This window comes from Chlorocebus sabaeus, chromosome 7 (assembly GCF_047675955.1).
Source record: "Chlorocebus sabaeus isolate Y175 chromosome 7, mChlSab1.0.hap1, whole genome shotgun sequence".
In the NCBI taxonomy this organism is placed as follows: domain Eukaryota; kingdom Metazoa; phylum Chordata; class Mammalia; order Primates; family Cercopithecidae; genus Chlorocebus; species Chlorocebus sabaeus.
The window spans coordinates 63,599,904-63,627,754 of record NC_132910.1 but is presented as its reverse complement, the minus strand read 5'-3'; the positions used below and the strand labels follow the sequence as shown (position 1 = coordinate 63,627,754).

The following is a 27,851-nucleotide window of genomic DNA, read 5'->3' as shown; positions in this document are numbered from 1 at the left end:
AATAAATGGCACAACCTGCAGTGCAAGCCAGAAGCCTACTAGTCATTCTAGGTGTCTTCATCTCCCTTTTTCTCTTTGGTCTACTTCCGTTGGCCCATTCCCTTCTGAGTTTATAGTTAGAACTCCTCAGGGGCTTATCTAGAGGGCATCTTATCTTTTTACTCTATGTTCTCTTCTGATGGAGAGTTCATCTTCTCTAATGATTTTTATTAATACGTATATAGTTTATATGCTGAAGACCCAATTTTTAAATCTTACCTTGGCCAAGAGAAAATTACTAGTATTTTTAATATCTTCAGAAAAAAATCCTTGTAATTTTGATCTTTTTCCATCTTCCTTTGCTTATAGCCATTTGTTCAATGAACTATTAAACACATATATTCCAAGCATTAGCTCCACACAAAATCACAGTCAGGTGGGTGCTATTAGAGTCTAGAGGTCTAACTGACTCCAGAGGACTTCCCCCAAATCAGCCAGCCAGGATTTGAAAGCAGTAGTCTGACAACAAATTCTGAGTTCATTCCAATAAACTGTAGTACAGTTTATTGGAAAATTTCTTTTTCAGAAAACATGCTTTGCTGTAAATAACTTACATTCTCCATCTCAACCTCACCCCTTCACATCAAATAATCAAATTTCTAAATCTCTTATTGTAAAGGAGTTGAACCAGGTATTAAAAGGAAAGCAGAATAAAATTCATTGTAAGGTGTGAGTATATAATCTTCATTAAGAAATGTACTTTTAAAAAACATTTTTAAAAAATTTCCCAGGACTTTGGGAGGCTGAGGCGGGCAGACCACAAGGTCAGGAGATCAAGACCATCCTGGCTAACACAGTGAAACCCCGTCTCTAATTAAAAAAAAAAGAAAAAAAAAATTAGCCAGGCGTGGTGGCAGGGCTGTAGTCCCAGCTACTTGAGAGAGGCTGAGGCAGAAGAATGGCGTGAACCCGGGAGGCGGAGCTTGCAGTGAGCCGAGATCGCACCTCTGCACTCCAACCTGGGCGACAGAACAAGACTCTGTCTCCAAAAAAAAAAAAAAAAAAAAAATTTCTGAGCACATAGTAGGTGTATATATTCGTGGGGCACACAAGATATTTTGATATAGGTATACAACGTGAAATTAGCACATCATGGAAAATGGGGTATCCATCCCCTCAAGCATTTAATTTTGTGTTACAATCCAATTCCACTCTTTTAGTTATTTTAAAATGTACAATTATTTTGACAACAATCACTCTGTTGTACTATCAAATACTAGGTCTCATTCATTCATTCCATTCTTTTTGTAACCATTAACCATCCTCACTTCCCCCTCACGCCCCACTACCCTTCCCAGCCTCTGGTAGCCATCCTTCTACTCTCTACCTTCATGAGTTCAATTATTTTGATTTTTAGATCCCACAAATAAGTGAGAATATGCGACGTTTGTCTTCCTGTGCCTGGCTTATTTCACTTAACATAATGACCTCCAGTTCCATCCATGTTGTTGCAAAAGACGAACTCACTCTTTTTAATGGCTGACTAGTACTCCCTTGGGTATAAGTACCACATTTTCTTTATCCATTCATCTGTTAATGGACAATTAGGTTGCTTCCAAATCTTAGCTATTGTGAACACTGCTATAACAAATATGAGAGTGCAGATATCTCTTTGAGATACTAATTTCCTTTCTTTTGAGGATATACCCAGCAGTGGGATTGACAGACTGTATGGAAGCTCGATTTTTAGTTTTTTGAGGAATCTCCAAACTGTTCTCCATAGTGGTCATACTAACGTACATTCCCACCAACAGTGTATGAGGCTTCCCTTTTCTCCACATCCTCACTAGTTTTTTTTTTTTATTGCCTGTCTTTTGGATAAAAAACATTTCAACTGGTGTGAGATGATATATTATTGTAGTTTTGATTTGCATTTCTCTGATGCTCAGTGATCTTGAGCATCTTTTCATATGCCTGTTTGCCATTTGTATGTCTTATTTTTGTTTTTGCTTTTGAGAGACAGGGTCTCATTCTGTCATCCAGGCTGGAGTGCGGTGGTGTGATCACAGCTTACTGAAGCCTTGAAGGAACTCCTAGGCTCAGATGATTCTCCCACCTCAGCCTCCCAAATAGCTGAGCCCATGCCTGGCTAGTTTTCTTGTATTTTTTGTAGAGATGGGGTTTCACCATATTGCCCAGGCTGGTCTCAAACTCCTGAGTTCAAGTGATCGGCCTGCCCTGCTTTGGCCTCCCAAAGTGTTGGGATTACAGGCATGAACCATGGCACCTGGCCTATATGTCTTATTTTGAGGAATGTCTATTTAAATCTTTTGCCCACGTTAAAATTGAATTATTAGACTTTTTCCCTATAGAATCATTTGAGTTCCTTATATATTCTGGTTATTAATCCCTTGTCAGATAGGTAGTTTACAAATATTTTCTCCCATTCTGTGGGTTGTATCTTCACTTGGTTGATTGTTTCTTTATCTGTGCAGAAGCTTTTTTTTTTTTCAGTTTATTTTAATTTTTATTATTATACTTTAAGTTCTAGGGTACATGTGCACAATGTTCAGGTTTGTTACGTATCTATACATGTGCCATGTTGGTGTGCTGCACCCATTAACTTGTCATTTACATTAGGTATATCCCCGAATGCTATCCCTTCCCCCTCCCCCCACCTCACAACAGGCCCCAGTGTGTGATGTTCCCAACCCTGTGTCCAAGTGCTCTCATTGTTCAATTCCCACCTATGAGTGAGAACATGAGGTATTCAGTTTTCTGTCCTTGCAACAGTTTGCTCAGAATGATGGTTTCCAGCTTCATCCATGTCCCTACAAAGATGATGAACTCACCCTTTTTTATGGCTGCATAGTATTCCATGGTGTATATGTGTCACATTTTTTTTATCCAGTCTGTCACTGATGAACATTTGAGTTGGTTCCAAGTCTTTGCTATTGTGAATAGTGCTGCAATAAACATATGTGTGCATGTGCGTTATAGCAGCATGATTTATAATCCTTTGGGTATATACCCAGTAATGGGATCACTGGGTCAAATGGTACTTCTAGTTCTAGATCCTTGAGGAATCACCACACTGTCTTCCACAATGGTTGAACTAGCTTACAGTCCCAACAGTGTAAAAGTGTTCCTATTTCTCCACATCCTCTCCAGCACCTGTTGTTTCCTGACTTTTTAATGATCGCCATTCTAACTGGTGTGAGATGGTATCTCATTGTGGTTTTGATTTGCATTTCTCTGATGGCCAGTGATGATGAGCATTTTTTCATGTGTCTGTTGGCTGCATAAATGTCTTCTTTTGAGAAGTGTCTATTCATATCCTTTGCCCACTTTTTGATGGGGTTGATTTTTTCTTGTAAATTTGTTTAAGTTCTTTGTAGAGTCTGGATATTAGCCCTTTGTCAGATGGGTAGATTGTAAAATTTTTCTCCCATTCTGTAGGTTGCCTGTTCACTCTGACGGTAGTTTCTTTTGCTGTGCAGAAGCCCTTTAGTTTAATTAGATCCCATTTGTCAATTTTGGCTTTTGTTGCCATTGCTTTTGGTGTTTTAGTCATGAAGTCCTTGCCCATGCTTATGTCCTGAATGGTATTACCTAGACTTTCTTCTAGGGTTTTTATGGTTTTAGGTCTAACATTTAAGTCTTTAATCCATCTTGAATTAATTTTTGTATAATGTGTAAGGAAGGGATCCAGTTTCAGCTTTCTACATATGGCTAGCCAGTTTTCCCAGCACCATTTATTAAATAGAGAATCCTTTCCCTATTGCTTGTTTGTGTCAGGTTTGTCAAAAATCAGATGGTTGTAGAGGTGTGGTATTATTTCTGAGGGCTCTGCTCTGTTCCATTGGTCATCTCTGTTTTTGTACCAGTACCATGCTGTTTTGGTTACTGTAGCCTTGTAGTATAGTTTAAAGTCAGGTAGCGTGATGCCTCCAGGTTTGTTCTTTTGGCTTAGGATTATCTTGGCAATGCGGGCCTCTTTTTTGGTTTCATATGAACTTTAAAATAGTTTTTTCCAATTCTGTGAAGAAAGGCATTGGTAGCTTGATAGGGATGTCACTTAATCTATAAATTACCTTGGGCATTATGGCCATTTTCATGATATTGATTCTTCCTATCCATGAGCATGGAATGTTCTTCCATTTGTTTGTGTCCTCTTTTATTTCCTTGAGCAGTGGTTTGTAGTTCTCCTTGAAGAGGTCCTTCACATCACTTGTAAGTTGGATTCCTAGGTATTTAATTCTCTTTGAAGCAATTATGAATGGGAGTTCACTCATGATTTGGCTGTTTGTCTGTTATTGGTGTATAGGAATGCTTGTGATTTTTGCACATTGGTTTTGTATCCTGAGACTTTGCTGAAGTTGATTATCAGCTTAAGGAGATTTTGGGCTGAGACAATGGGGTTTTCTAAATATATAATCACGTCCTCTGCAAACAGGGGCAATTTGACTTCCTCTTTTCCTAACTTATTTCTTTCTCTTGCCTGATTGCCCTGGCCTGAACTTCCAACACTTTGCTGAATAGGAGTGGTGAGAGAGGGCACCCCTGTCTTGTACCAGTTTTCAAAGGGAATGCTTCTGGTTTTTGCCCATTCAGTATGATATTGGCTGTGGGTTTGTCATAAATAGGTCTTATTATTTTGAGATACTTCCCATCAATACCTAGTTTATTAGAGAGTTTTTAGCATGAAGGTGTTGAATTTTGTCGAAGGCCTTTTCTGCATCTATTGAGATAATCATGTGGTTTTTGTCTTTGGTTCTGTTTATATGGTGGATTATGCTTATTGATTTGCATATGTTGAACCAGCCTTGCATCCCTGGGATGAAGCCAACTTGATCGTGCTGGATAAGCTTTTTGATGTGCTGCTGGATTCGATTTGCCAGTATTTTATTGAGGATTTTTGAATCGATGTTCATTGGGGATATAGGTCTAAAATTCTCTTTTTGTTGTATTTCTGCCAGGCTTTGGTAACAGGATGATGCTTGCCTCATAAAATGAGTTAGGGATGATTCCGTCTTTTTCTATTGACTGGAATAGTTTCAGAAGGAATGGTACCAGCCCCTCTTTGTACCTCTGGTAGAATTTAGCTGTGAATCCGTCTGGTCCTGGACTTTGTTTGGTTGGTAGGCTATTAATTATTGCCTCAATTTCAGAGCCTGTTATTGGTCTATTCAGGGATTCAACTTCTTCCTGGTTTAGTCTTGGGAGAGTGTATGTGTCCAGAAATTTATCTGTTTCTTCTAGATTTTCTAGTTTACTTGCATAGAGGTGTTTATAGTATTCTCTAATGGTAGTCTGTATTTCTGTGGGGTCGGTGGTGATATCCCCTGTATCATTTTTTACTGCATCTACTTGATTCTTCTCTTTTCTTCTTTATTAGTCTTGCTAGCGGTCTATCAATTTTGTTGATCTTTTCAAAAAATCAGCTCCTGGATTCATTGATTTTTTTGAAGGGTTTTTTGTGTGTCTATCTCCTTCAGTTCTACTCTGATCTTAGTTATTTCTTGCCTTCTGTTAGCTTTTGAATGTGTTTGCTCTTGCTTCTCTAGTTCTTTTAATTGATGTTAGGGTGTCAATTTTAGATCTTTCCTTGTGGGCATTTAGCTTTCTCTTGTGGGCATTTAGTGCTATAAATTTCCCTCTACACACTGCTTTAAATGTGTCCCAGAGATTCTGGTATGTTGTGTCTTTGTTCCCATTGGTTTTAAAGAACATCTTTATTTCTTCGCAGAAGCTTTTTAACTTGATGTGATCCCATCTGTACACTTTTGCTTTAGTTGCCTGTACTTGTGGTATTACTCAAGAATTTTTTGTCCAAACCAATGTCCTGGAGCTTTTCCCCAATGTTTTCTTGTAGTAGTTTCATAGTCTGAGGTGTTTACGTATTAATTCATTTTGATTTGATTTTTGTATATGGCAAGTGATAGGGATGTAGTTTCATTCTTCTGCATATGGATATCCAGTTTTCCTACAGCATCATTTATTGAAAATACTGTCTTTTCCTTAGGGTATATTCTTGGCACCCTTGTTGAAAATGTGTTTACTGTGGGTGTGTGGATTTGTTTCTGGGCTCTTTATTCTGTTCCACTGATTTATGTGTCTGTTTCTATGCCAGTGCCACACTGTTTTGGTTACTAAAGCTCCGTAGTATAATATGAAGTCAGGTAATGTGTTTCCTCCAGTTTTGTTCTTTTTGCTCAGGATAGCTTTGGCTATTCTGGATCTTCTGTGATTCTAAATAAATTTTGGGATTGTTTTTTCTATTTCTGTGATGAATGTCATTGGTATTTTGATAGAGACTGCATTGAATCTGTAGATTGCTTTGGGTAGTATGGACATTTCAACAATATTGATTCTTCCAATCCATGAACATGCAATATCTTTCCATTTTTTGGTGTCCTCTTCAATTTCGTTCGTCAGTGTTATACATTTTCCATTGTAGACATCTTTCACTTATTTGGTTAAATGTGTTAACGTATTCTTAGGTATTTAATTTTATTTGTAGCTATTGTAAATGGGATAAGTTTTAAAAATTTTCTTTTTCAGACTGTTCACTGTTGGTATAGAGAAATGCTACTGATTTTTTTTTTTTTTTTTTTTTTTTGAGATGGAGGTTTGCTCTGTTGCCCAGGCTGGAGTACAGCGGCGTGATCTTGGCTCACTGCAACCTCTGCCTCCTGGGTTCAAGTGATTCTCTTGGCTCAGCCTCCGAGTAGCTGGGGTTACAGGCATGCATCACCATGCCCAGCTAATTTTTATATTTTTTAGTAGAGATGGGGTTTCACCATGTTGACCAGACTGGTCTTAAACCCCTGACCTCAAGTGATCTGCCCACCTCGGCCTCCCAAAGTGCTGGGATTACAGGCATGAGCCATTGTGCCCAGCCAGAAATGCTACTGATTCTTGTGTGTTGGTTTTGTATTATGCAACTTTATTGAATTTATCAGTTCTAATAGTTTTTTGATGGAGTCCTTAGGTTTTTCCAAATATAATATCATATCACATACAAACAAGTATAATTTGAATTCTTCCTTTCCAATCTGGATGCCCTTTGTATCTTTCTCTTGTTTGATTGCTCTAGCTAGGACTTCCATTACTATGTTGAATAACACTGGTGACCAGTGGACATCCCCTTCTCATGTTCTACATCTTAGAGGAAGGGCTTTCAGTTTTTTTCCATTCAGTATGATGCTAGCTGTGGGTCTGCCATATGTGGCTTTTATTATATTGAGGTATTTTCTTTCTATATCCAGTTTTTTAGTGTGTTTTTTTTTAATCATGAAGGATGTTGAATTTTATCAAATGCTTTTTCAGCATCAATTGAAATGATCATATGGTTTTTATCCTTCATTCTGTTGATACATCACATTGATTTATGTTGAACTATCCTTGCATCCCTGGGATAAATCGCACTTGGTCATGATGAATAACGTTTTTAGTATATTGTTTGGTTTGCTAATATTTTCTTGAGGATTTGTACATCAATAGTCATCAGAGATACTGGTCTGCAGTTTTCTTTCTTTGATGTGTCTTTGTCTGGCTTTGGTATAATAAATGCACCTTTTAAAAGAGGAAATTTGCTAACTGAAATAAGTCCATAGTTAGTTTACTTTTTCCTTCTATCTTTCCACAAAGAATTTGCATTTGCTTACAGTAGGAGCAAATAAAATAGCAACAAAATATAGAGAACTGGAAGTGGGGATTGTGAGAAAGAATTGAGAATCTAGATTGAAGACAGGTATGTTACCATAATTACTAAGACTGGGACTTAAATTGCTCTACCCTACTACAGAGTCAAAGCAAACAGAGGGGCACAGTCAAGTAGATAATTCTCACTTCCTTTGGGTCTTTGCTCAACTATTACCTCAGTGAGCTCTTCCAAGACCACTTTATTTAAAAGTGAAATAAGCCAGGCACAGAAGGACAAATATTACATGTTCTCACTCATATGTGGGAGTTAAAAAGGTTGATTTTTTTTGGAGACAGAGTAGAATGACAGTTAACAGAGCTGGGAAGTATGTATGTATAGGGGGAAAGGGGGTGATAAAGCACAATCATACAGTAAGAAGAAATCTAGTGTTCAATAGCACAGTTAGGTGACTGCAGTTAACAGCAATATATTGTATAGTTCAAAAAAGCTAGAAGAGAATATTTGAATGTTCCCAACACAAAGAAATAAAAAATGTTTGAGATGATGGATATCCTAAATACACTGATTTAATCATTACACAATGCATGCTTCAAAATATCACATGTACCCCATAAATATGTTCAAATATTATATATCAATAGCAATGAAAAAATAAGAATAACAATAAAAATAGCAATCCTAGTTCATATCCACACTCCCTGTCTACCTTCCTGCTTTTTTTTCATAGTGCATATAACCCAATGATTTACTTGTTGGCTGATATACTTGTTCATTTATGCATTGTCTCTCTTTCCCTACTACAACACAAGATTAATTAGAAATGAAATGTGGCCTGTTTTTATTTGTTTCCTTATATCTTGACTTAGATCAGTGCCTGGAAAAACAGTAGGAGCTCATTAAATTTTTGAAATGAATGGGTTAAAAGCTATCAAGAAAGTACCTGCTAGCCAGAAAAATAAATAATAAAAAATACAGAAACATTTATATAATACAATTATTACAATCAGTTGTTAAAATAATTTATGTTCAATATTATGTAAAAGGAGAAAGTATCTTTAGTATATGGCAAGATTGTTAGAGCAACTTAAGTTTGAAAATCATAGCCAAATATAGAGTGCCCAAAGACTTTGATTTCCAAATAGCGAATCATTTAAACTCCAAGAAGAAAATATTATCATCCAGAAATGGCAGAATCATTATACCTTTTTCAGTATATTACTGTTAAATAAACCATAATAATAAATTATAATTAATAAAATAAATAATAAATGACAAAGTTTGGTATCTATTTTTTAATGTAATTTTTCTCAAGGGTTTTACATTGGATATTTTTATTGATGCCAAAGATAGTCATGCTAATTGGTTAATTCCCTATGGAAAAAAATCATTTTGTTCCTGCCCTTCTTTAAATTTAAAAGCTTAAATGAAATGTGCCTCTACATTGCTGTGAAACTCTTGAGTAGACAAAGTTGTCTCTGAACAAGTGACCACTCAACACACGGAGAAAATATGCTAGGATGACATGAACAAGCAATTGGGATTTCTGTGCTAAATAAAAGCTAGACATAGATATGGAATCCTTTGAGCAGCAATCTTGTTCTCACCAAATTTTTTTGTAAATGTTTGGAGTTTTTGGGAGTGATCTCAGATTCAGGTTAGTTTTAGTTGTATAATAACTCAACAAAAGAATGTCAAAAAGAAATCAATTTTTACTTTTTTTCATGTAAATTATGCACTTTCACATGTACACTGAATGTATGCATTCAACAGTACTAGGAAAGAAGACTGGAATATAATTAATATTTTCTAACATCACATGACACTCTACAGAGACATACATAGCCCTGCTATCCAGAAATTAATCTACTGTGTGTAGCAAATTTTAGAAATTATCTTTGTCTATTACTAAATTTTCTTTCTCTATTTATCTATTTAGAATAAGCAAAAAAAATTATTGGGTGTCTCTACGGCATTGTTTAGAACATTGTTAGTCTTCATGGTCTTTGAGTTACTTTAAAGTCTATAAATTACAGATAATTGAGAGCAATGCAAAAATATTCTTATCTATAGGAATAAATTCTGTTCCAGTTAAGGTTCAGTTGACTTCCCTCTCTCTGCCTGTGGAAAAAGCCAGTTTTGAAATCCATTTCAACATATCTTCTCCATAAATATTTTTAGTTCTTTGATTTCTTCTTTGAAAAGGTTGTAACATTTACTGGGTTCCCTCTAAATCATGAGTTACATAAAATATTTAACACGTGTTCCTTTTGTGTTTAATGAGAGCCATACTTTTTACCTTTTTGAAAATTATAATTTCAATTTCAATTGTCACAATTGAAATGGCTGATAAGAATTTTATTCACTATCTTTCTACTAGCTCTGGGCTTCATTGACTATCTGGGTTTCTTACTATCCTATTTTCAAAAAAACAAAAAACAGAATTCAAAATTTAGAGCAATACAAGTTAATATGCCCAGTTTCTACATGTGTTAGCCTTTTACCTTCTTTATATTGTGATATTTTTTAATACAGCATTTCAAGGACTACATCCTTGCCTACAATTTTACAAATGTTTCACAGAAATCTTTTAAGCTCAATGCACAACTAACATCACTAGTTCCTCTTCTGTTAATTCTGATAAAAGGACATGTTCCTGTTATACACAAAGTCCAAGTTTCTCCCTCTTGAAAACTAATTTCAGTCATGGTAATTTCACCTGGGAAGTCACACTTCTTCAGCAAAAACATCAATTGAGTTTTTACTAGCAAGTATGTTTTTGAATAGAAGTTTTGACAGATTCATCTCTAGTAGCTCAGAGATGCCCAAATAATTTTCTGAAACATTTGCCATATAATGTAATCTCTGTCCTCATGGGGATTGGGCACACACTCTACATTTTAGAGTGTGCCTGTGGAGAGATCAGTGAAAAGTGGCAGAGAATAAACATATTAACTAACAAGGAAGATAATTTCAACTAGCAAGAAGAGCTATGAGGAAAAGAAAACAGGCTAGTGGAAGAGAGGATTATGGGGTGGGAGGTTCTTTCCACAAAGTAGTCAGAGCTGAACTTTCAGAGGAAGTAACAGATATGCTGGGATATGAAGCTCTGCCAAGGGAAGATCTGGGGGAAGAGTTCCAGGTACATCACCTGAGATAGAATTGATCTGTCTGGGCTACTGCAGTGATCGTGACTGTCATCCACAATAACAAATATATCCTGAACTAGTACATACTAAGTTCTACAAAGTGACACTCATACCATGTGTGATGCATTCTAATAATTTCCATATTATCCTATCCTGTTTAAAATCCACTAAATTGATTTCATGGCCAAACACTAGCTTGGTAGTTTAGGGCTTTTAAGCATGGGTTTGAATCTCAACTCTGCAACTTACTAGCTGCTATACTTTCACTGTTACTTAACCTTCTTGCTCTGCAATTTGTACATGTTAAAGTAGGGGCAATAATAGTATCTGTTCATAAGGTTTGATATCATATTTCCTTCTAGAAATACTGAACTAACTTATACCTCTAATTTTTAGTGTATTTTATACACTATATCTCACATAGCCATATAGTATTTTATACACTATATCTCTAAACCCACACCTTTCATCTTTTTAATCTTTGACAATTTGATAGGTGAAAAATCATTCCTAATTGTTTTAATTTGCAATTCTTTTCTTTCTAGTGAGGCTGGACATATTTTCCTATTTATCGGACTCTATAAGAAGTTGCAGTTTTCATTTCCTACAAAACATTAAAAAATGATATAATTAAATGTAAAAATTTACTACCTATATAAGGCTTCATCTAATAACAGCATTATATTATATATTATATAATTTATAACTTCTTTATCATTATAACTTGTTTGTCATTTATCAGTAAATGAAAAATTATAGCATTGTTTTATACTTACCTCCCACTAAACTACATAGAACCAATAAAAGAAAAAAGATTTTTTTGAGGGGATGGATAAAAACCAATGAGACTATCAACTAGAACTTAGTCTTTGAAATGATTATAAACTGAAAAATATCAAAATTTGCATTCATTTTTCATTTTAACTACCGGGATTCAATATTTTTAAAATTATAAGTCATAATTGCAAATACACAAATGAAACCACCAGGTAGTCAAAAAGATACACTCAATTTCCATAATATCTAACAGACGTATTGGAACAACTGCCTATTGTAGTGAAATAAATGGTTATACAATGGAAAAATAATTAAATAAGCGAAGGGCTTTTCATAAACTAATGATATATAATAGTGGGCCACGAATTCAAGAATATGCCTAACTGAAGCCTCTTTTTTTGGGGCGGGGGCTGGGGGTGGGGCGGTGGGCGCAGAGTTTTGTTCTGTCGCCCAGGCTGGAGTACAGTGGCATGATCTCAGCTCACTGCAACCTCTGCCTCCTGGGTTCAAGCGATTCTTCTACCTCAGCCTCCTGAGTAGCTGGGATTACAGATGTTCACCACCACACCCGACTAATTTTTGTATTTTTTTGTAGAGGTGGGGTTTCGCCATGTTGGCCAGGCTGGTCTCGAACTCCTGGCCTCAGGTGACCCACCCGCCTCAGCCTCCCAAAGTGCTGGGATTACAGGCATGAGCCACTGTGCCCTGCCCAAGCCTCTTTTTGATTTCAAACTGCAGGTTAAGAAATTTCTACATTTTATACTTTTTCAAACACTTCCTTTTTTTAATAAAAAAATATGAAATCTCTGGTGACATTACTTAGTACCTTGTACATGCAGGACAATATGCTAGATGCTACTACAAGATGGGTGAACTTATTCATTAAAAGTAGCCAGGGTGGGCATGGTGGCTCATGCCTGTAATCCCAGCCCTGTGAAAGGCCGAGGCAGGCAGATTGCTTGAGGCCAGAAGTTCATAACCAGCCTGGGCAACATGGCAAAACTCCATCTCTACTAAAAATACAAAAAGTCAGGCATGGTGGTATGCACCTGTATGTAGTCCCAGGAACTTGGTAGGCTGAGGCAAAAGAATTGCTTGAACCTGGGAAATGGAGGTTGCAGTGAGCTGAGATCCTACCATTGCACTCCTGCTTGGGCAACAGAGGAAAACTCTGTCTCAAAAATAAACAGAAATAAATTTAAAAAAATAAAGTATCAAACTTAGGGGAAAAAAGTAGTCAAAATCAAGTATCTCTCCTGAAAAATGACTTTCCTTCTCAATTCTCAATTTCTGGCAGTGAAAATTTCACTTCTGTTGCTATTACCTCTAAAACTCATGGAATAAGAAATCCTCAATTCAGTCAGACTGATGGAATTTGCAGTCACGCAACATCAAACTTAAATTCCCTACCTCTGTAGACCATCTGCAGACATTTAAGTAAAACTTTAATCGAGGATTAAATTTTTGTTTAATCAAAACAAAAATTAAATTATTTTGGATTAATTGGAAGAGGAAATAAAAGAAATTCTCAAACACAGATATTTAAAAAGTTACATGAAAATAAATATAGTAAAAACCACAATGGGAATTTAACTTTCTTAACATTGTTTAGATATTAAGTATTAATAATAATTTTATCCTTTATTTTCCATAAAGTTAAAAACATTTGTACCATGCTTTCCTTTTGATTAGAACCCTGATAAGCTGCAGTTGTTGCCATAAGAAAATAGCAAGAAATAAAGCCAATCATTTCCTCTTCCTATGCCAAGATTAGACTCAGCTGCCAATGAAGTTAAATGGTTGTGGGGAGGGGGGAACACTGGGTATGGGGAAAAAGATCAGAAGACACAAAGTATCTTCTGCATCAGGTTAGTTAGAAACTCAGCTGATCTGCTCAAAAGCTACACTTCAAGTATCTTATTAATTCTCTTAAACACACAAACACAATGAAATAAAACATAACTAGTAGAAACAAGGTTTTTGGAGATAGGAGGCTGTTACTGCAAGATAAGATTATGACTCCAGAAAAGACAGAAAATGAGGATAGTTTTGCTAAGTCTTAAAGAACACATGAATGGAGACACAGAATTTCTACATATTTTGGTTACAGCAAGACTGATGTCATGGTACTTTTAGTTTTTCCCTTTAATCTTGCCTTATCACTTCTTTTGAATAGGAAACTGAGAATAGTTTGTACAGAGGAGGTGGGTATTTTTCCTTTCAAGGATTAGTGAGCAACAAGGGGAAAAAAACCCAACTAGAGATCTACATAAAAAAACAACATAATTTAGGTTGACAGGTTTAATTTTTTCTTTAGAGATTGTGAAACAATGTATTTAATGTTTAGAAAAGATAATCTTAACACTTTGTTCAATAAATATTCTATAAATTTGAGAATTACATGTACTAAAAACACAGTTCTATGATGTGTTAGTTGAGGGAAATAAGAGGAGGAAAATCAGAGAAAAAGATGAAAAATAGAAAAGGTGAGGGAAAAATAAGGAGCAAATATTTATTGAGGGCCTACCTCCCATGTGTTAAGGCATTTTACATACAAAATGAGACTGAATCTTCATAAAAACTTTAAGAGGTGGGTAGCATTATACCCATTACCAATGAGGAAATTGAATCTCTGAGGCATTAAGTAATCAGGATCACGGGGGCTAATAAAGTAGTAAAACCAGGATTCAAAATTAGATCTGTCGTACTTCAAACCCCTTTTCATTGTTTCATAATGCTCAGCTTCTGTAAAGACGTGGAAGAGGTAGGGGAAGATGTATGCAGAAGAAGAGAAAGTGGTCGAGATGGGTGGAGAAGGATAAAACACACGGGAGAATGAGACTCAACAGGGACAGAAAGTAGGTGGTTGGTAGGAAAGAAAGGCAGAAAAGGAAAGTGCGAGAAAGCAAAATACAGCAAGTTGCATTTGAGGAGTTGCTAGAAGAGACACAGAGAAAAGGGATCATTTGGAAGTCTGTTTAAAATACAGGTTTCAAGCAAATAAACAATTTTAAACTATCTATTGGAATATCTATTATCAGAGTAATTACTTTTGACAACTCAAAGGACTTTAACCCTTACACATTTTGAGTATTGTTTCTCAACTTTGGCACTATTGAAATTTTGTGCCTGACAATACTTCGCTGTAGGGGACTATAGCATTATAGGATGTTTAGCAGCATTCCTGGCCTTTTCATATTAGATGTCAGTACCACCCCCTTAGTCTCAACAATGAAATAATGTCCAGACATTGTCAAATGCCCCCTGTGGACAAAACGCCCCCAGTTGAGAACCACTGATTTAGAAGTTCCAGTCGGGATGATTTAAAAAAATGAACAAAAGATGCCTATCAAATGCAAAATTATTCCCTGAGTTACTCTAGTGACTGGATGTCCTTAGGAACAAGATGAGATTAAGTTAGGGCAGAATTCATCTAAGCTCATAGCACTTGTTACAATATTGCTTGCAAACTGCTTTTAAAATATGTGAAAGGAAGTGAGTATAAACTAACATTTAGTTTTGAACTACACAATCTAAAGAAGGGCAGAAAATTTGTCAGACTGTTCTTCCATCATGTAATGTGCTTTTTGTATTTATGAAACAAACAAAAAACACTAGCTTTGGTGTTCAGAAACCTGGGTTCTAGTCTGCTCTAGCATGAGTTAGCTGTAGGACCTACAGCAAATAATGTGGCCTAGGGAACAACTATTGGCTTCTCATATTTTACCAAAAGTTTAAATATACACTTCTAAGAAAATAGTTAAACAACTTCATATATATGTATTACTGATACTATGTTGAAGGGCAAGTGTGGTAAACACAGTATATTGACTTGCTTATTCTCCATTCCCTTGCCAAAATGTGGTCCACGGGCACAGCATCAGTATCACTTAGGAGCTTGTAGAGATGCAAAATCTTAGACCTCACTCCAAACCAGCTGAATCAAAATCTGCATTTAATAAGAGATGATTCCTATGCACATTAAAGTTGAGGAATACTTGTGTCAGTTTCCATTGCTATAAAAAAATCAGACACAGATAATACAGCACTGGATAATTTATAAAGAAGAGAGGTTTATTTGGCTCATGGTTCTGCAGGCTGTACACGAAACATAGTGCTGGCGTCTGCTTCTGGTAAGGGCCTTAGGAAGCTTACGAGCATGGTGGAAGGTGAAGGGAGAGCAGGTAGTGTCACATGGCAAGGAGGAGGGAGGGAGGGAGGGAGAGGGAGGGAGAGGGAGAGAGAGTAAGAGATCCCAGATTCTTTTAAACAACCAGATCTCATGTGAACTAAGTGGGTGACAATTTACCTATCACCAAAGGGATAGCACTAAGCCATTTATGAGGGATCTACCCCCATGATCAAAACACCTCCCACGAGACCCCACCTCTAACACTGTAGATCACACTTCAGTATGAGATTTGGAGGCCACAAACATCCAAACTATATTAACGCTGTTCTATTCTGCTTTTCTCCTAAGGTGTTTTTCTAATTGCAAAGGCTGGAAAAACTAAAATTGCCTTTCTCAGATTTTGTTTCAGTTAGGACTTTGGTTCAAAATTAGGTCTAACAGCTAACACTCACATGCTAGCTATGTGCCAGAGACTGCTCTAAGTACATCTCACATATTATTAACTCATATAAAACTTCCAATAATCCTACAAAGTTGATACAATTATTCCCATTATGCAGATGCAGAAACTGAAGCCCAGAGAGGTTACTTGCCTAAAGTTACAGTCAATAAAAGGCAAACCCAGGTATCCCTGATCTAGAATCTGTACTGTTAATCATATTTCTACTGATAGATAAAAAGGCATGGGCCCCCTCACTGACCCCCCATCTTGTTTCTTTTTTACAGCTCATCTCATGGAACACACTTTGGCAAATGCTGTTACAGAAGTTCCTTCATTTATTTACTTAAATTTATCTATGAGCCAGCATTGTTCTGAAAGTTCTAGGCATTGCAAAAGACAAGAAATAGAAATCAGACATTATCATTTGAAAGGAAGCAAAATCATTCTTATCTATAAACTGGATAATTATATACCTAGAAGATGCAAAAAATGAAGTCTAAGAGATACTAGTATTTATTAGTACCAGTATAAAAATTTAGAAAGGTGGCCAGTTAAAAATGAAATACATAAAAGCCAATAGCTAGACACCAGAAATAAAATATGATATGGAAAAAATCCTTTTCATAATACCAACAAAAATAAAAAACTTAATATATAGATTTTAATATAATGCTTAATATTATAAAAGATTATACAGCATGATTTATAAAAGAAAGCTTGAAGCAACTTCAATGTGCGGTGTTAGGGGAATGAATTATTTGGCAGTCCTAAAGAGAGTTTTCACATAGAATTTCCATAACATGGGAAAATGACACAACCTTTTGTAAAAGAAGACACAAAGTTCTATTTATATTAAAACATGTTAAAAATACATGTGTGGCTGGACACAGAGGCTCAGACCTGTAATCCCAGTACTTTGGGAGGCTGAGATGGGAGGATTGCTCGAGGCCAGTAGTTTGAGATTAGCCTGAGCAACATAGCAAAACCCTATCTCAAAAAAAAAAAAAAAAAAAAAAAAAAAGTGTGTATATATGCATATATACATAGACAAATGAATATACTGTAGTAATACCAAATGTTTCATATTTGATATCAAAATATTATTCAGAGTGGGATTTCAAAGGCTTTTTTCTTCTTTAGATCTTTTTACAGTTCTAATTTTCCAAAGCACACATTACTCTTATCATCATAAAGATGTTAAAGCTCGAGTTAATAATTTTAAAGTCAATCTAAGGATAATGGGACTTCCCTATTCTCTAGGTAAGAGGGTCATGTTAGGTTATTTCAGATTGTAAGTGTACATTGTGCCGCATCTAATCAGATGCTATTGACATTTAAGATTATATAATAATGGACTGGAAATGTTTAGCCTTCCAGCTATGCATCGAGGCACAGAAATTCTTAGGTAAAGCCACCTGGCATTCACCCTCATGAACATACTTGGATCATCTCTCATGCACACTATTACCAACATATATATGGAAGAGCTATGTCCTGTCTCTTCAGTTCCTTGGTCATTCCTTGAAATTCCTTCTTTCCCTTGCTTCTCTCTCTTTAGACACCTGATCCTACTTCAAACCTGGCACAGTTTCTTCATCTACGGGACTTGATTCATTCTCCCAATGCCTTCTTTCTTAAGTGACTTGATTTTAACCAGGCCTCCTTTGTCAGTCACCCTACCTGGAAAGACTCAGGCCAGAAGGACAGAGGAACCTTCATTTTTTGCTCAAATGGAGTAGCATCTAAGGACAAATTGTAAAAAATGATGCAGACAATATCTTAACTAGTAATAAAACACCTATGTTAATACTAGCATTTCAGTATTATATGAAATAAATAACAAAATAAAGATACATTTTGTTCTGGTATTATAACAACAAGCTGATCAAAGAGCCTTCCAGGTTGAGGAAAAGGAATGAACCTTTCAGATAGAAGTGGAAAGAAAAATCAGTGAAGGAAGGGATGTATGTGGAGGAGGCTTTAGCTTGAGAAATAGCCCAAGAAAGAAACCTCCATCAAATTATCAGGAAAGGGCAAACTCTGTGAGGGAAATAGAAATAGAAAGGGACTTAGTACAGAAAATTAGGTGTTGACAAAATCACTGAAAGAGTTAGAGGAGCACAAGTCAGGTGCCTCTGGAGTTATCGAGTTCAAGAGCATACAACCATAGCTCTTTTCCGGGTTAGAAGGAGCGCCTCTGCTAACTCCTGCCTCTAATTGCCTCTCAATATCCATGAGGCTATCCATGACTCTGGAACACCAAGTGAGCGTGCCAAGCAGAAAAGACGGCAGGAAGATGGCCTCTGTCTCATTTCCAGCTAATTAGTTTTGGTTCTGTTTCTGTTTATATCATTGTTTTCATGGAAAAGTTCACCTTAAGTTCTAAATCATTAACTTAGAAACCAATCTTTCAAAAATATTCCATTTGTAATCTGGCGTCCTTGTATCCTTAAAACAACCAAGAAGACAAACAAAAATCATCTCCTTAAATAAAAGCTAAATAAAACGAGTCCTTGGGATATGTTCCATTGTTGTTAATTACATTTCTCCCTCAAATATCTTTACACATGTAATGCATAACAGTTTTACATTTACAGGACTTGAAAAAAAACAGCAAGGCTTTATGATAATATTACCAAGAAACGATTTATCAGAAAAGTTTGCTTTTTACACCAATGGGTTGGGTTGCACCAAGTTTTTCCTTATTTTTGGCTTCTTGACAAATTCTTCTTTGGTGCTAATGTAGTAGGTAATGCCTATCTCACACGTGATTTTCAATTATTGTGTATGGGGGCTTCGAATACATTAATAAATCTTGAGGCAAAAAGAGAATGATAAAAATAACACTTCAAAAGAGTACAGGAAAATGAACTTTCATGACATTCAATGAAGGAGCAGGTATGCAAAGTGATATCTGTTTTCTAAGATATACATTTCATTTTTTGTTTTATCCTTTTACTTTGTAACATAAGCAATTTTGGAAAGACCACAGCTATTAGTGATGTCTACATAATCATACTAATGAAGTGCACAGAAGCTTAAATGAAGTATTTTATATGCTCCCTTACAACCATTTGAAAATTTACTGTGGAAACCCCTGCTCAAATGCACCCCCTCCCCACCCCCAAAGGAATTCTTGTGCTGTCTTCTTCACTTTCCCAGTTGAGCAATTCAAGCTAGAGGAAACCAAGCCCTTGAGCAACTGAGTACAGTTAACGGGAAAAACCACTAGGAAGGGAATCAGAAGAACTAGCTACCAAATTATTTGCTTGAGTCATTTTCTCTTATATTGTCACAGATGAAAAATTACACTCCACGTGGTGATCAAACCTAACGCTAAGGCATATTTTGTGTGCTACACAGTGTTACCCTGTTTCCTAAGTAACCTACTGAAACAATATAAGGTATACATCTATTAATGCATTTAGTGATGATACTGGAATTTGTGAAATGTGACAGAAAGGATAGATGAAGAAAGATGAGGAGACAGGTATTAATTGTTCTAATGGTACAGGCTGTAATAAAGGCCAATAATCATTTGAATTCCTGCTCCTTAACGTGATTCTAAAGATCGTCTTACCTCAGGTATTTGGAAAGTCTAAATACTGTATTTGCTGTAGAAAATTCATCCAACATACAATTCAATTTTAAAATTAAACCTTTTGCCTAATCTTTAAGATATCTGATGTTATAATGCCCATTATCACACTTTATTTAAATGAGATCAAACTCAGCGAGTTTAAAAAATAACCCAACTTCTCTTTTCCCTTATTATGGCTGGCCTCTTATACTTCTTTCTCTTTAGTATAATACTAACCGAAAGCAATATTCTTGCCTCTCCACTTTTTAACTGAAGCTTTGATCTCATCTGTGTTCATGTGAAGAACTTGCTCTGGGAGAGTCCCTGTCAAGACATCCATTGTAACACCCGCTCCTACTCATGCTTTCAGCGCTGCCCTTGGACGGAATCCACCCACACCTTCCAGACACGCTAGGTGTGGGCTCGGAAACGCAAGATGGAGGGCGGGAGGGGAGTCCCAGCGCAAGGCACGGACTCGAAGTTGAAAAAGAAGTGTTTACAAGTGAGGCTTTTAAATAAATCACCACTATGGAGGGCATTTCCTCCGAGCCCTGGGCCTGAGAATCCTCTGCCGGACGCCAGGGGACTGGCCACGCTGACCCCATCAGACACGCGACCCCGGGGCCGGCGCTGGCGTCCGCACTCGCGCGACCCCGCGGCTCCTCCTGGGAGCGCCGTCTAACCGCTCCCAGCGGCGGCTTCCCAGAGAGCCGCGGAGCCAGTGCCCCACGCGGGGCAGAGCTGCGGCGCGGCCCGCGGGTCGGGCCCCTTCCCTCCACCGCTGGGCGGGGCTCGCGGCCCCTGACCCTGACGCTCCGCCGCCGCCCCTCCCCGCGCTCACCTGCTCGTTCTCTTTCGGCCGCTGTCCGCGCCGCCGCGGGCTCGCCTCGGGATCCCGCTCGGTCCCTGCCGCCGCCTGCTCCGCCAGCGCGTCCCCGTCCTCGTCGCGCTCCCCGCCGTCGCCGCCCCGCAGCAGCTCCCCGGCTGAGCACATCCCGCCACCAACTCCTGCCGTCCGGGACAGCCGCCGGAGGACCACGCCGCGACGCACTAGGGAGCGCCGCCGCCCGAGGGCTGCCCTGGGATCTGCCGCACCCGCAGCTGACAGGAGCCTCCGGAGCGCGCCCCGCTGGCCTGGGCGCCTGAAGTACCAGCCCGGCCCCTCCTGTCACTGGCTTGCCCAACCCCCGGCCGTCGGGGCGGAGCCATACAGGGGAGGGGCCAAGACAGGGGGCGGGGCCAACGGGGTGTGTGTGTGGGGGGGGGGGTGTGTGAGAGATTGAGAGGCCGACAGACTGAGAGAAGAAGGGGGTTGTGTGAAAAACTATGGACATAGACTGCATGAGGGAGATTGTACACGATGAGAGAGGCTGTGTGTATGTATGAGGGACATTGTGCGTGTGTAAGAAACCATTAGAGAGCGTGAGACAGACGTTGAGCGTCATTTGTGTGTGTAAGAGAGATTCTATAGAAAAGAAACTGCATATAAGAGATTGTATGCACTTTGGGAGGCCGAGGCGGGCGGATTGCTTGAGCCCAGGAGTTGGAGACCAGCCTGGGTAACCCCGTCTCTACTAAAAATACAATTAGCCAGGCGTGGTGGTGGCATTTTGATTCCAGCTACTCAGGAGGCTGAGGTGGGAGGATCTCTTCAGCCCGGGAAGTCGCGGCTGCACTGAGCAGAGATCACACCACTGCACTCCAGCCTGGGTGACAGAGCCAGACCCTGTCTCAAAGAGAGAGAGAGAGAGAGAGAGAGAGAGAGAGAGAGAGAGAGAGAGAGAGAGAGAGAGAGAGAGAGAATGTGTATGCAAGAGACTGTGTGAGAGAGAGATTGTATGAGGGAACAACAGAAACAGAGAGATCAAGTGTGAAAGAGAAACCAGTGTGAGAGAGCCAGTAGATATATTTAAGAGAGAGTGCATTTGTGTAAGAGATGAGTGTGTGTGGGTTTGCATGTGAGAGAGAAACACACATACACCCAGTTACACTCTCCAGCAGGGTCCCCCTGTTCTTGCCTGAGTAGCTGCCCATCCTTTTCAAGGAACACACATTTCACTGTCCCTCTTGTTCCTTTAGCCTCCTTTCCTAGTGTCTCACTGAAGGTCTGTGTATTTGTCCCTTTCTGTTGAGTGCTTCCTAGTGTGTGTAGTTTGTTGGAGCCTTGGGTCGTTTGATGGTGTATCAAATGGTGTATCTTTCTATAACTAGGCAAGAATACATCTTTCTTAGTGGGTGGTAAGGGGAATATATCCAATTTGTAATTCTTTTTTGTACTATCCCATCCATTTTGTTCAAGGAAAATGGAGGGGCGTTTAAATAAAATATACTTTTTTCTGTGTATGCCTTATCTGTACATTGAGAAAGCGATGGGTTATTGTATAGGTAAAATATCAGAAAAGCAAATATGGAAAGTAAACATGTGTACATATGGAGAAGAGTAAGAGTTATTTGGGACCTTCTATTAAAATGTTTTCAGGCCCAGAAAAGGAATTAAAATAGGCAGAATCCCATAGGCTTATTTTAAAGACCTGTTTCCTGTTTTTTGTAGTCAGGAGACTCTCAGAGTCTTTCTCACACACCCACAATCTTTCATACACACAATCTCTCTCACACACACATGATTTCACAGACATATAGTTAGTCTCATATATATACAATCTCTCGCACACACCATCTCTCACACATAGTTTCTCACACACGCCCTCTCTAATTGTCTCTTCCACAAACAGTCTCTAGGGGCCAAAAAATATGCTGTTGGATATCAAAAATTAGAAAGAAAATGAATCTGGCTCATTTCCTTTCTTAAAAGTCTTTAAAACCCCAGAAGAGAGTATTTAATATTATATACGTATAATCAGAAACAAATGTCACCATGGGAACCCAGTCGCCTCTCTGATGACCTCATTTTTTTTCCCCTAAAGACAACATTTTCATTATTGGAATTTTGGTTTGGCTATTAGTAGTGTTTCTTATAAAAACCAACTTTTTTTTTGGCTGGGCACAGTGGCTCACACCTGTAATCCCAGCACTTTGAGAGGCTAAGGCAGGAGGATCACAAGGACAAGAGATGGAGACCATCCTGGCCAACATGGTGAAACCCCATCTCTAGTACAAATACAAAAATTAGCTGGGTGTTGTGGCACACGCCTGTAGTCCCAGTTACTCAGGAGGCTGAGTCAGGAGAATCACTTGAACCCGGGAAGCAGAGGTTGAGTAAACCGAGATCACGCCACTACACTCCAGCCTGGCGACAGAGCGAGACTGTCTCAAAAAACAAAAAATAAAAAAATAAAAATCAACTTTTTTGGATAAAACTTTAGAATTATATACAGCAAACCAGAGAACATCAGCTCTTTATTGCCAACCCCATGAGCTAAGGCACATTTTGAAGTTCTCTCTCTTGGCATTTGATTGGTAACTTGATAAGTCAAACAACTATGCACTCTTCAATCAGGCTAAAGTGAGCAGAAATTCTGTATATATAAAAAGATTCAGAAGGCACAGAGTATTTATATAGCTGGGCAGGTACAATACAGAAGTTAGCTTTGTTCAGCTTAGGGGACAAGTCTTAAAAAGTCCTTTAGAGTATACTGTCTGGTCTTTTGTAGATTCCGACTTCTTGATTCTTTGAGAAGTGTGTTCATTCAGTTTTTTAGCAGGTATTTATTGAACGCTAATAGGCCTTAGGTCCACGCTAAGTCCCTATTTTCTTATTGAACGCTACTAGGCCTTAAGCCCAGGTCTAGGTCCCTATTCTTGTGAAGCTTCATTTTAATCCAATTCTTGTGTTATTTTCTGGCAGAAGTCAAGAACTTTCACCAAAGAGTAGCCAGAATCCTTAGATCTCCACCTAGGACTGAAGACAGAACCTTTTTTTTTTTTTTTTCCTAATATCATTTACCTTTAGTTTAGTGAGTGAGTTCTTCTCTAAACTGTTACTCTTTTGTTCACAGAGTCTGGTTTTTCCTGGAGATCTGGAGAACCACCTCTTTAAATAAATCTAGTGTTTTACACAAAAGACATTATCCAGAGTACATCCTAATCTTATGGGAGACAAGAGCTATTTTCACTCTGCTGCACGATGTGAAAAATATACACATAAAGCTAGCACTGCCAGTTTCCCAAGGGAAATATAAGATTGTTATTACCTAGGCAACTATAACATGTTGCTCTCAAATCATACGTAGTTTTTGTTTGTTTGTTTGTTTGTTTGTTTTTTGACAGAGTCTCACTCTTCCACCCAGGCTGGAGTACAGTAGCGCGATCACCGCTTACTGCAACCTCTGCCTCCCAGGCTCAGGTGATCCTCCTGCCCTGCCTCAGCTCTCTAAGTAGCTGGGACTACAGGTGTGTGCCACCATGCCAGGCTAATTTTTGTATCTTTGTAGAGATGGGATTTTTGTCATGTTGGCCAGGCTGGTCTCGAACTCCTGCGCACAGGTGATCCACGCACCTTGGCCTCCCAAAGTCAAATCATATGGAGTTGTGATTTTATTAGTGTGTTTTGTGCTTTCCCAGAAATTAATAAGTGGCAAGAAACAGATGCATGTCTAAGGAATGGCCTGTCTAGTGCAAATGTGGTTTGTGCAGTTGCTATGGGAACAAGGACTTTTAATCCTTCACTTTCATGCCTTTATTATTTTTAATGTTCTTCTTATTTCATTTGTACATCTTTCCAGAGGGAGAAACGAGCAAATCAGAGAGTTCTGGACTCAATTGGTAATATAATCTTAGAAAAACAAATGCAGTTATTTGTGGAAACTACCCAAAACTTCATTTGTCGGTTTGATTTTTGACACACTATAATGTTATTCTAAGCTTCCTTATATGCTTTAATTCTTCTCCTATGATTTTCATCTGCTTCCTTTCTATTTAGCATGGCACAGGGAATTATTTTTGAGATGTTTGGAATATGAACCAAAATTCCAGGAAACTGTATGGTTCTTGCACAATTTATGTAAATTTAGAGGAAAGGAAACTTGGAGAACCCTCACTTCCTTTAGTGTTCTTTCAGTTTAAGGAAGCTCTATTAGCTAAAACAATGCTCTATTAATGCTCTCTTTCCTTTCCAGGCAGTCCATTCTGATTGGGAGAAGGAAAAATGTGCTCTTTCTGTTGGAATTAATTTTTGTTTTATTTTTTGAGACATTTAGAGTCTTGCTCTGTAACCCAGGCTGGAGTGCAGTAGTGTAATCTCGGATCACTGCAAACTCCACCTCCTGGGTTCAACTGATTCTCCTGCCTCAGCCTCCCAAGTAGCTGGGATTACAGGCGTGTACCATCACACTGGCTAATTTTTGTATTTTTAGTAGAGACAGTGTTTCACCATGCTGGCCAGGCTGTTCTCAAACTCCTGACCTCACGTGATTTGCCCGCCTCAGTCTCCCAAAGTGCTGGGATTACAGGTGTGAGCCACTACGCCTGGGTTGGAATTAATTTTTATTCTCTCTGCTCTATTAACGTTCTCCAGTGTGATTTTGCTGCATTCAAATGTACTGCTGAGTTCTCTCCTTACAGTAGGAAGGTAGATTAACAGTTGTTTTATTAAAAAATATATATATAAAGTATTGAGAAAGCTATTTAAAATTGCTAGAGAAGTGGAAATGTAGACAATTATTGAGCACTATTTAATATCTGTTAGTAATTTTTAAAATGTTGAATAAAACCTGATGTGAACAATATTTTAGAGAGATGGTTAAACTCAGGCATTGCTAGTAGTTCTGAAAACTGATAGCATTCTTTTGGCAGTACATACTCAGAACCACAGATATATCTGTACCCTTTGGCCTACTAACTCCAGTACTAGGAAAGGATTAAAAAAGGGGTGGGGTGGGGGACAGAGAGATGTTGTCCCAAGGGTACAAAGTTTCAGTTATATAGGAAGAGTAACTTTTTGAGATCTATTGCATAGCATAGTGACCATCGTTAATAATAATGCATATTTCAAAAAACTGCTAAAAGGGTAGACTTTGAATGTTCTTACTACAAAAAAAAAAAAAAAAAAAGATGATATGTGAGCTGATGGGTAACTTAATTATCTAGATATAATCTTTCCACAATGTATATATATATCGAAACATCACATTGATCCTTGTAAATGTATACAATTATTATTTCAAATAAAAATGAAAATTAAAAAACAAAAAGGGAAAAGGTTGTTTGCATAAAGATGTTCAAGGCAGAATTAGAGTGAAAAGCTGAAAGTAGCCTAAATGTCTTCCTGTAAGAAAATGCCTAAGTAAACTGTGGTATACCAACACAAATATGTAAAGCCTTAAAATGGTAAAAATTTTGTATCAATGTGATAAACATTTAAATGTAATGCTAGGTGAAAAAGCGCAGATTGATAGGAACAGAGCCACTCAGTTATCCTGTACCCCAGGAGCTAGGCAAGTAAAAAGAGAATTCAGGACTTGGCTTCTCAGCTTAGGAAACAAGTCTCACAGAGGTGAAATTATGTGAACAAAAAAATCAAATTTGGAAGAGAATATTTTAAAATGGTTTTTTGGACAATGTGACTCTAGGGGATGTGTTTCCTTGTAAAATTAATTTTAATGTTGTAATTTAAAAATAAATCATTTAAAAAGATCTATACCTGTTTTTCTTGTAAAATGGGATTGCTGGCACCCAAAGTCTGGTTGATTCAACTTCATAGCTGAAAGTTCTATTACCTTTTGTTGAATTATTTAGTTCTTGAATGGGTTTGGATCTTTTATTCATGCTGTTCTCAATAATTTAGAATCTTAGAGTTGGAAGGAATCTAAGAGGCAGTTTAGAGCAAGCTATCACCCAATGTAGGGATCCCTTCTATAACATTTCTGGTAGATGATCACCCTTCTTCTGCTTGAAGGCCTCCAACTATGGGAAACTGATTACTTCATGATACTGCCCATTCAATTACCAAATAACTAATACTAATTGTTAGAAATTTTATTGCATCTACTGAATTGAATCTGTATCCTTATGTCCTCTGCCTCTTGGTCCTAATTCATTTCTGAAGTACAAAAGAATAAATTAATCTTTTTTTTTTTTTTTGGTGACAGTCCTTTCAATTATTTTGTTTGTTTGTTTGTTTGTTTGTTTGTTTTGAGACGGAGTCTAGTTCTGTTGCCCAGGCTGGAATGCAGTGGCATGATCTCTGCTCACTGCAACCTCCGCCGCCCGAGTTCAAGCGGTTCTCCTGCCTCAGCCTCCTGAGTAGCTGGGACTACAGTCGCCCGCCACCATGCCCAACTAATTTTTGTAATTTTAGTCAAGACGGGGGGGTTTCACTGTGTTGGCCAGGCTGGTCTTGAACTCCTGACCTCGTGATCTACCTCAGCCTTCCCAAGTGCTGGGATTACAGGTGTAAGCCACCGCACCTGGCCTCAAACATTTTTTAAAAGTGATTTTGTCTTCTCTTATACTTTATTCTTTTTACTGTTATTTATGCATAAGTGTTGGGGTTTGGTATTGTTATCTGTGCCTACTTTTTTCTTTTAGGCAAAGCACATTTGTTACTCACAGATGAGCAGTAAGGTGTACCTACTTCTTTGTTAACAATACCCCAGCTTTTCTTATTGACCAATCTCTCTCCCACTCCCAGCTGTGATTGGAATGGAGAATGTGGCTTTTACTAAGTGAATTAAATGCATTTTACTCTCCCCACCTCCCATGGCCACTGTGATTGGTTCAAGAATAGGCACAAGTCAGGCCAATCAGGACCAATAAGACTCAATTTGGGGACTTTTGTTTGTATTGTAAGAAAAGTATTGTGTACAGGATTGGCCTGTGGTGGTATGAGCTTGGAACTGCAGGAGGACCACCATATAGGGCATAAGAATGAAGTCAACCCAGCAGAACATGTGATTGAGAGATGAATATTTTTAGCTAGCTACTCCAAATATTAGAGCTACACCTGTATGCTTTTTTTCAGTTATGTTAGCCCATAAATATATCACCATAATGTTGTCCCCAGTTTTTTTTCATAAGCCGTGTTGAGTTAGCTCTTCATCACTTACTAAAGGAATCAGAATGATATAAGCTCTAAACTGGGATACAGGAGAAATGACTAGTTCTGCCACTCTTAGGCTGCAGAAATTTGTGCAGTTTATTTAAAATCTCTGCTATTGAATTTCATAGTG

General features: G+C 38.0%; 1 protein-coding gene across 1 annotated transcript in view; it reads right to left on the bottom strand.

Moving 5' to 3' along the window:
* Window positions 1-20,878, bottom strand: part of FAM241A (family with sequence similarity 241 member A) — a 37,793-nt gene extending 16,915 nt beyond the window's left edge. The window contains exon 1 of the mRNA XM_007999552.3: window positions 20,567-20,878. Within this exon, the coding sequence (XP_007997743.3) occupies window positions 20,567-20,719 (153 nt within the window). The 5' untranslated portion in view covers window positions 20,720-20,878. The remainder of the gene's footprint in view (window positions 1-20,566) is intronic.
* Window positions 20,879-27,851: the final 6,973 nt, after the last annotated feature.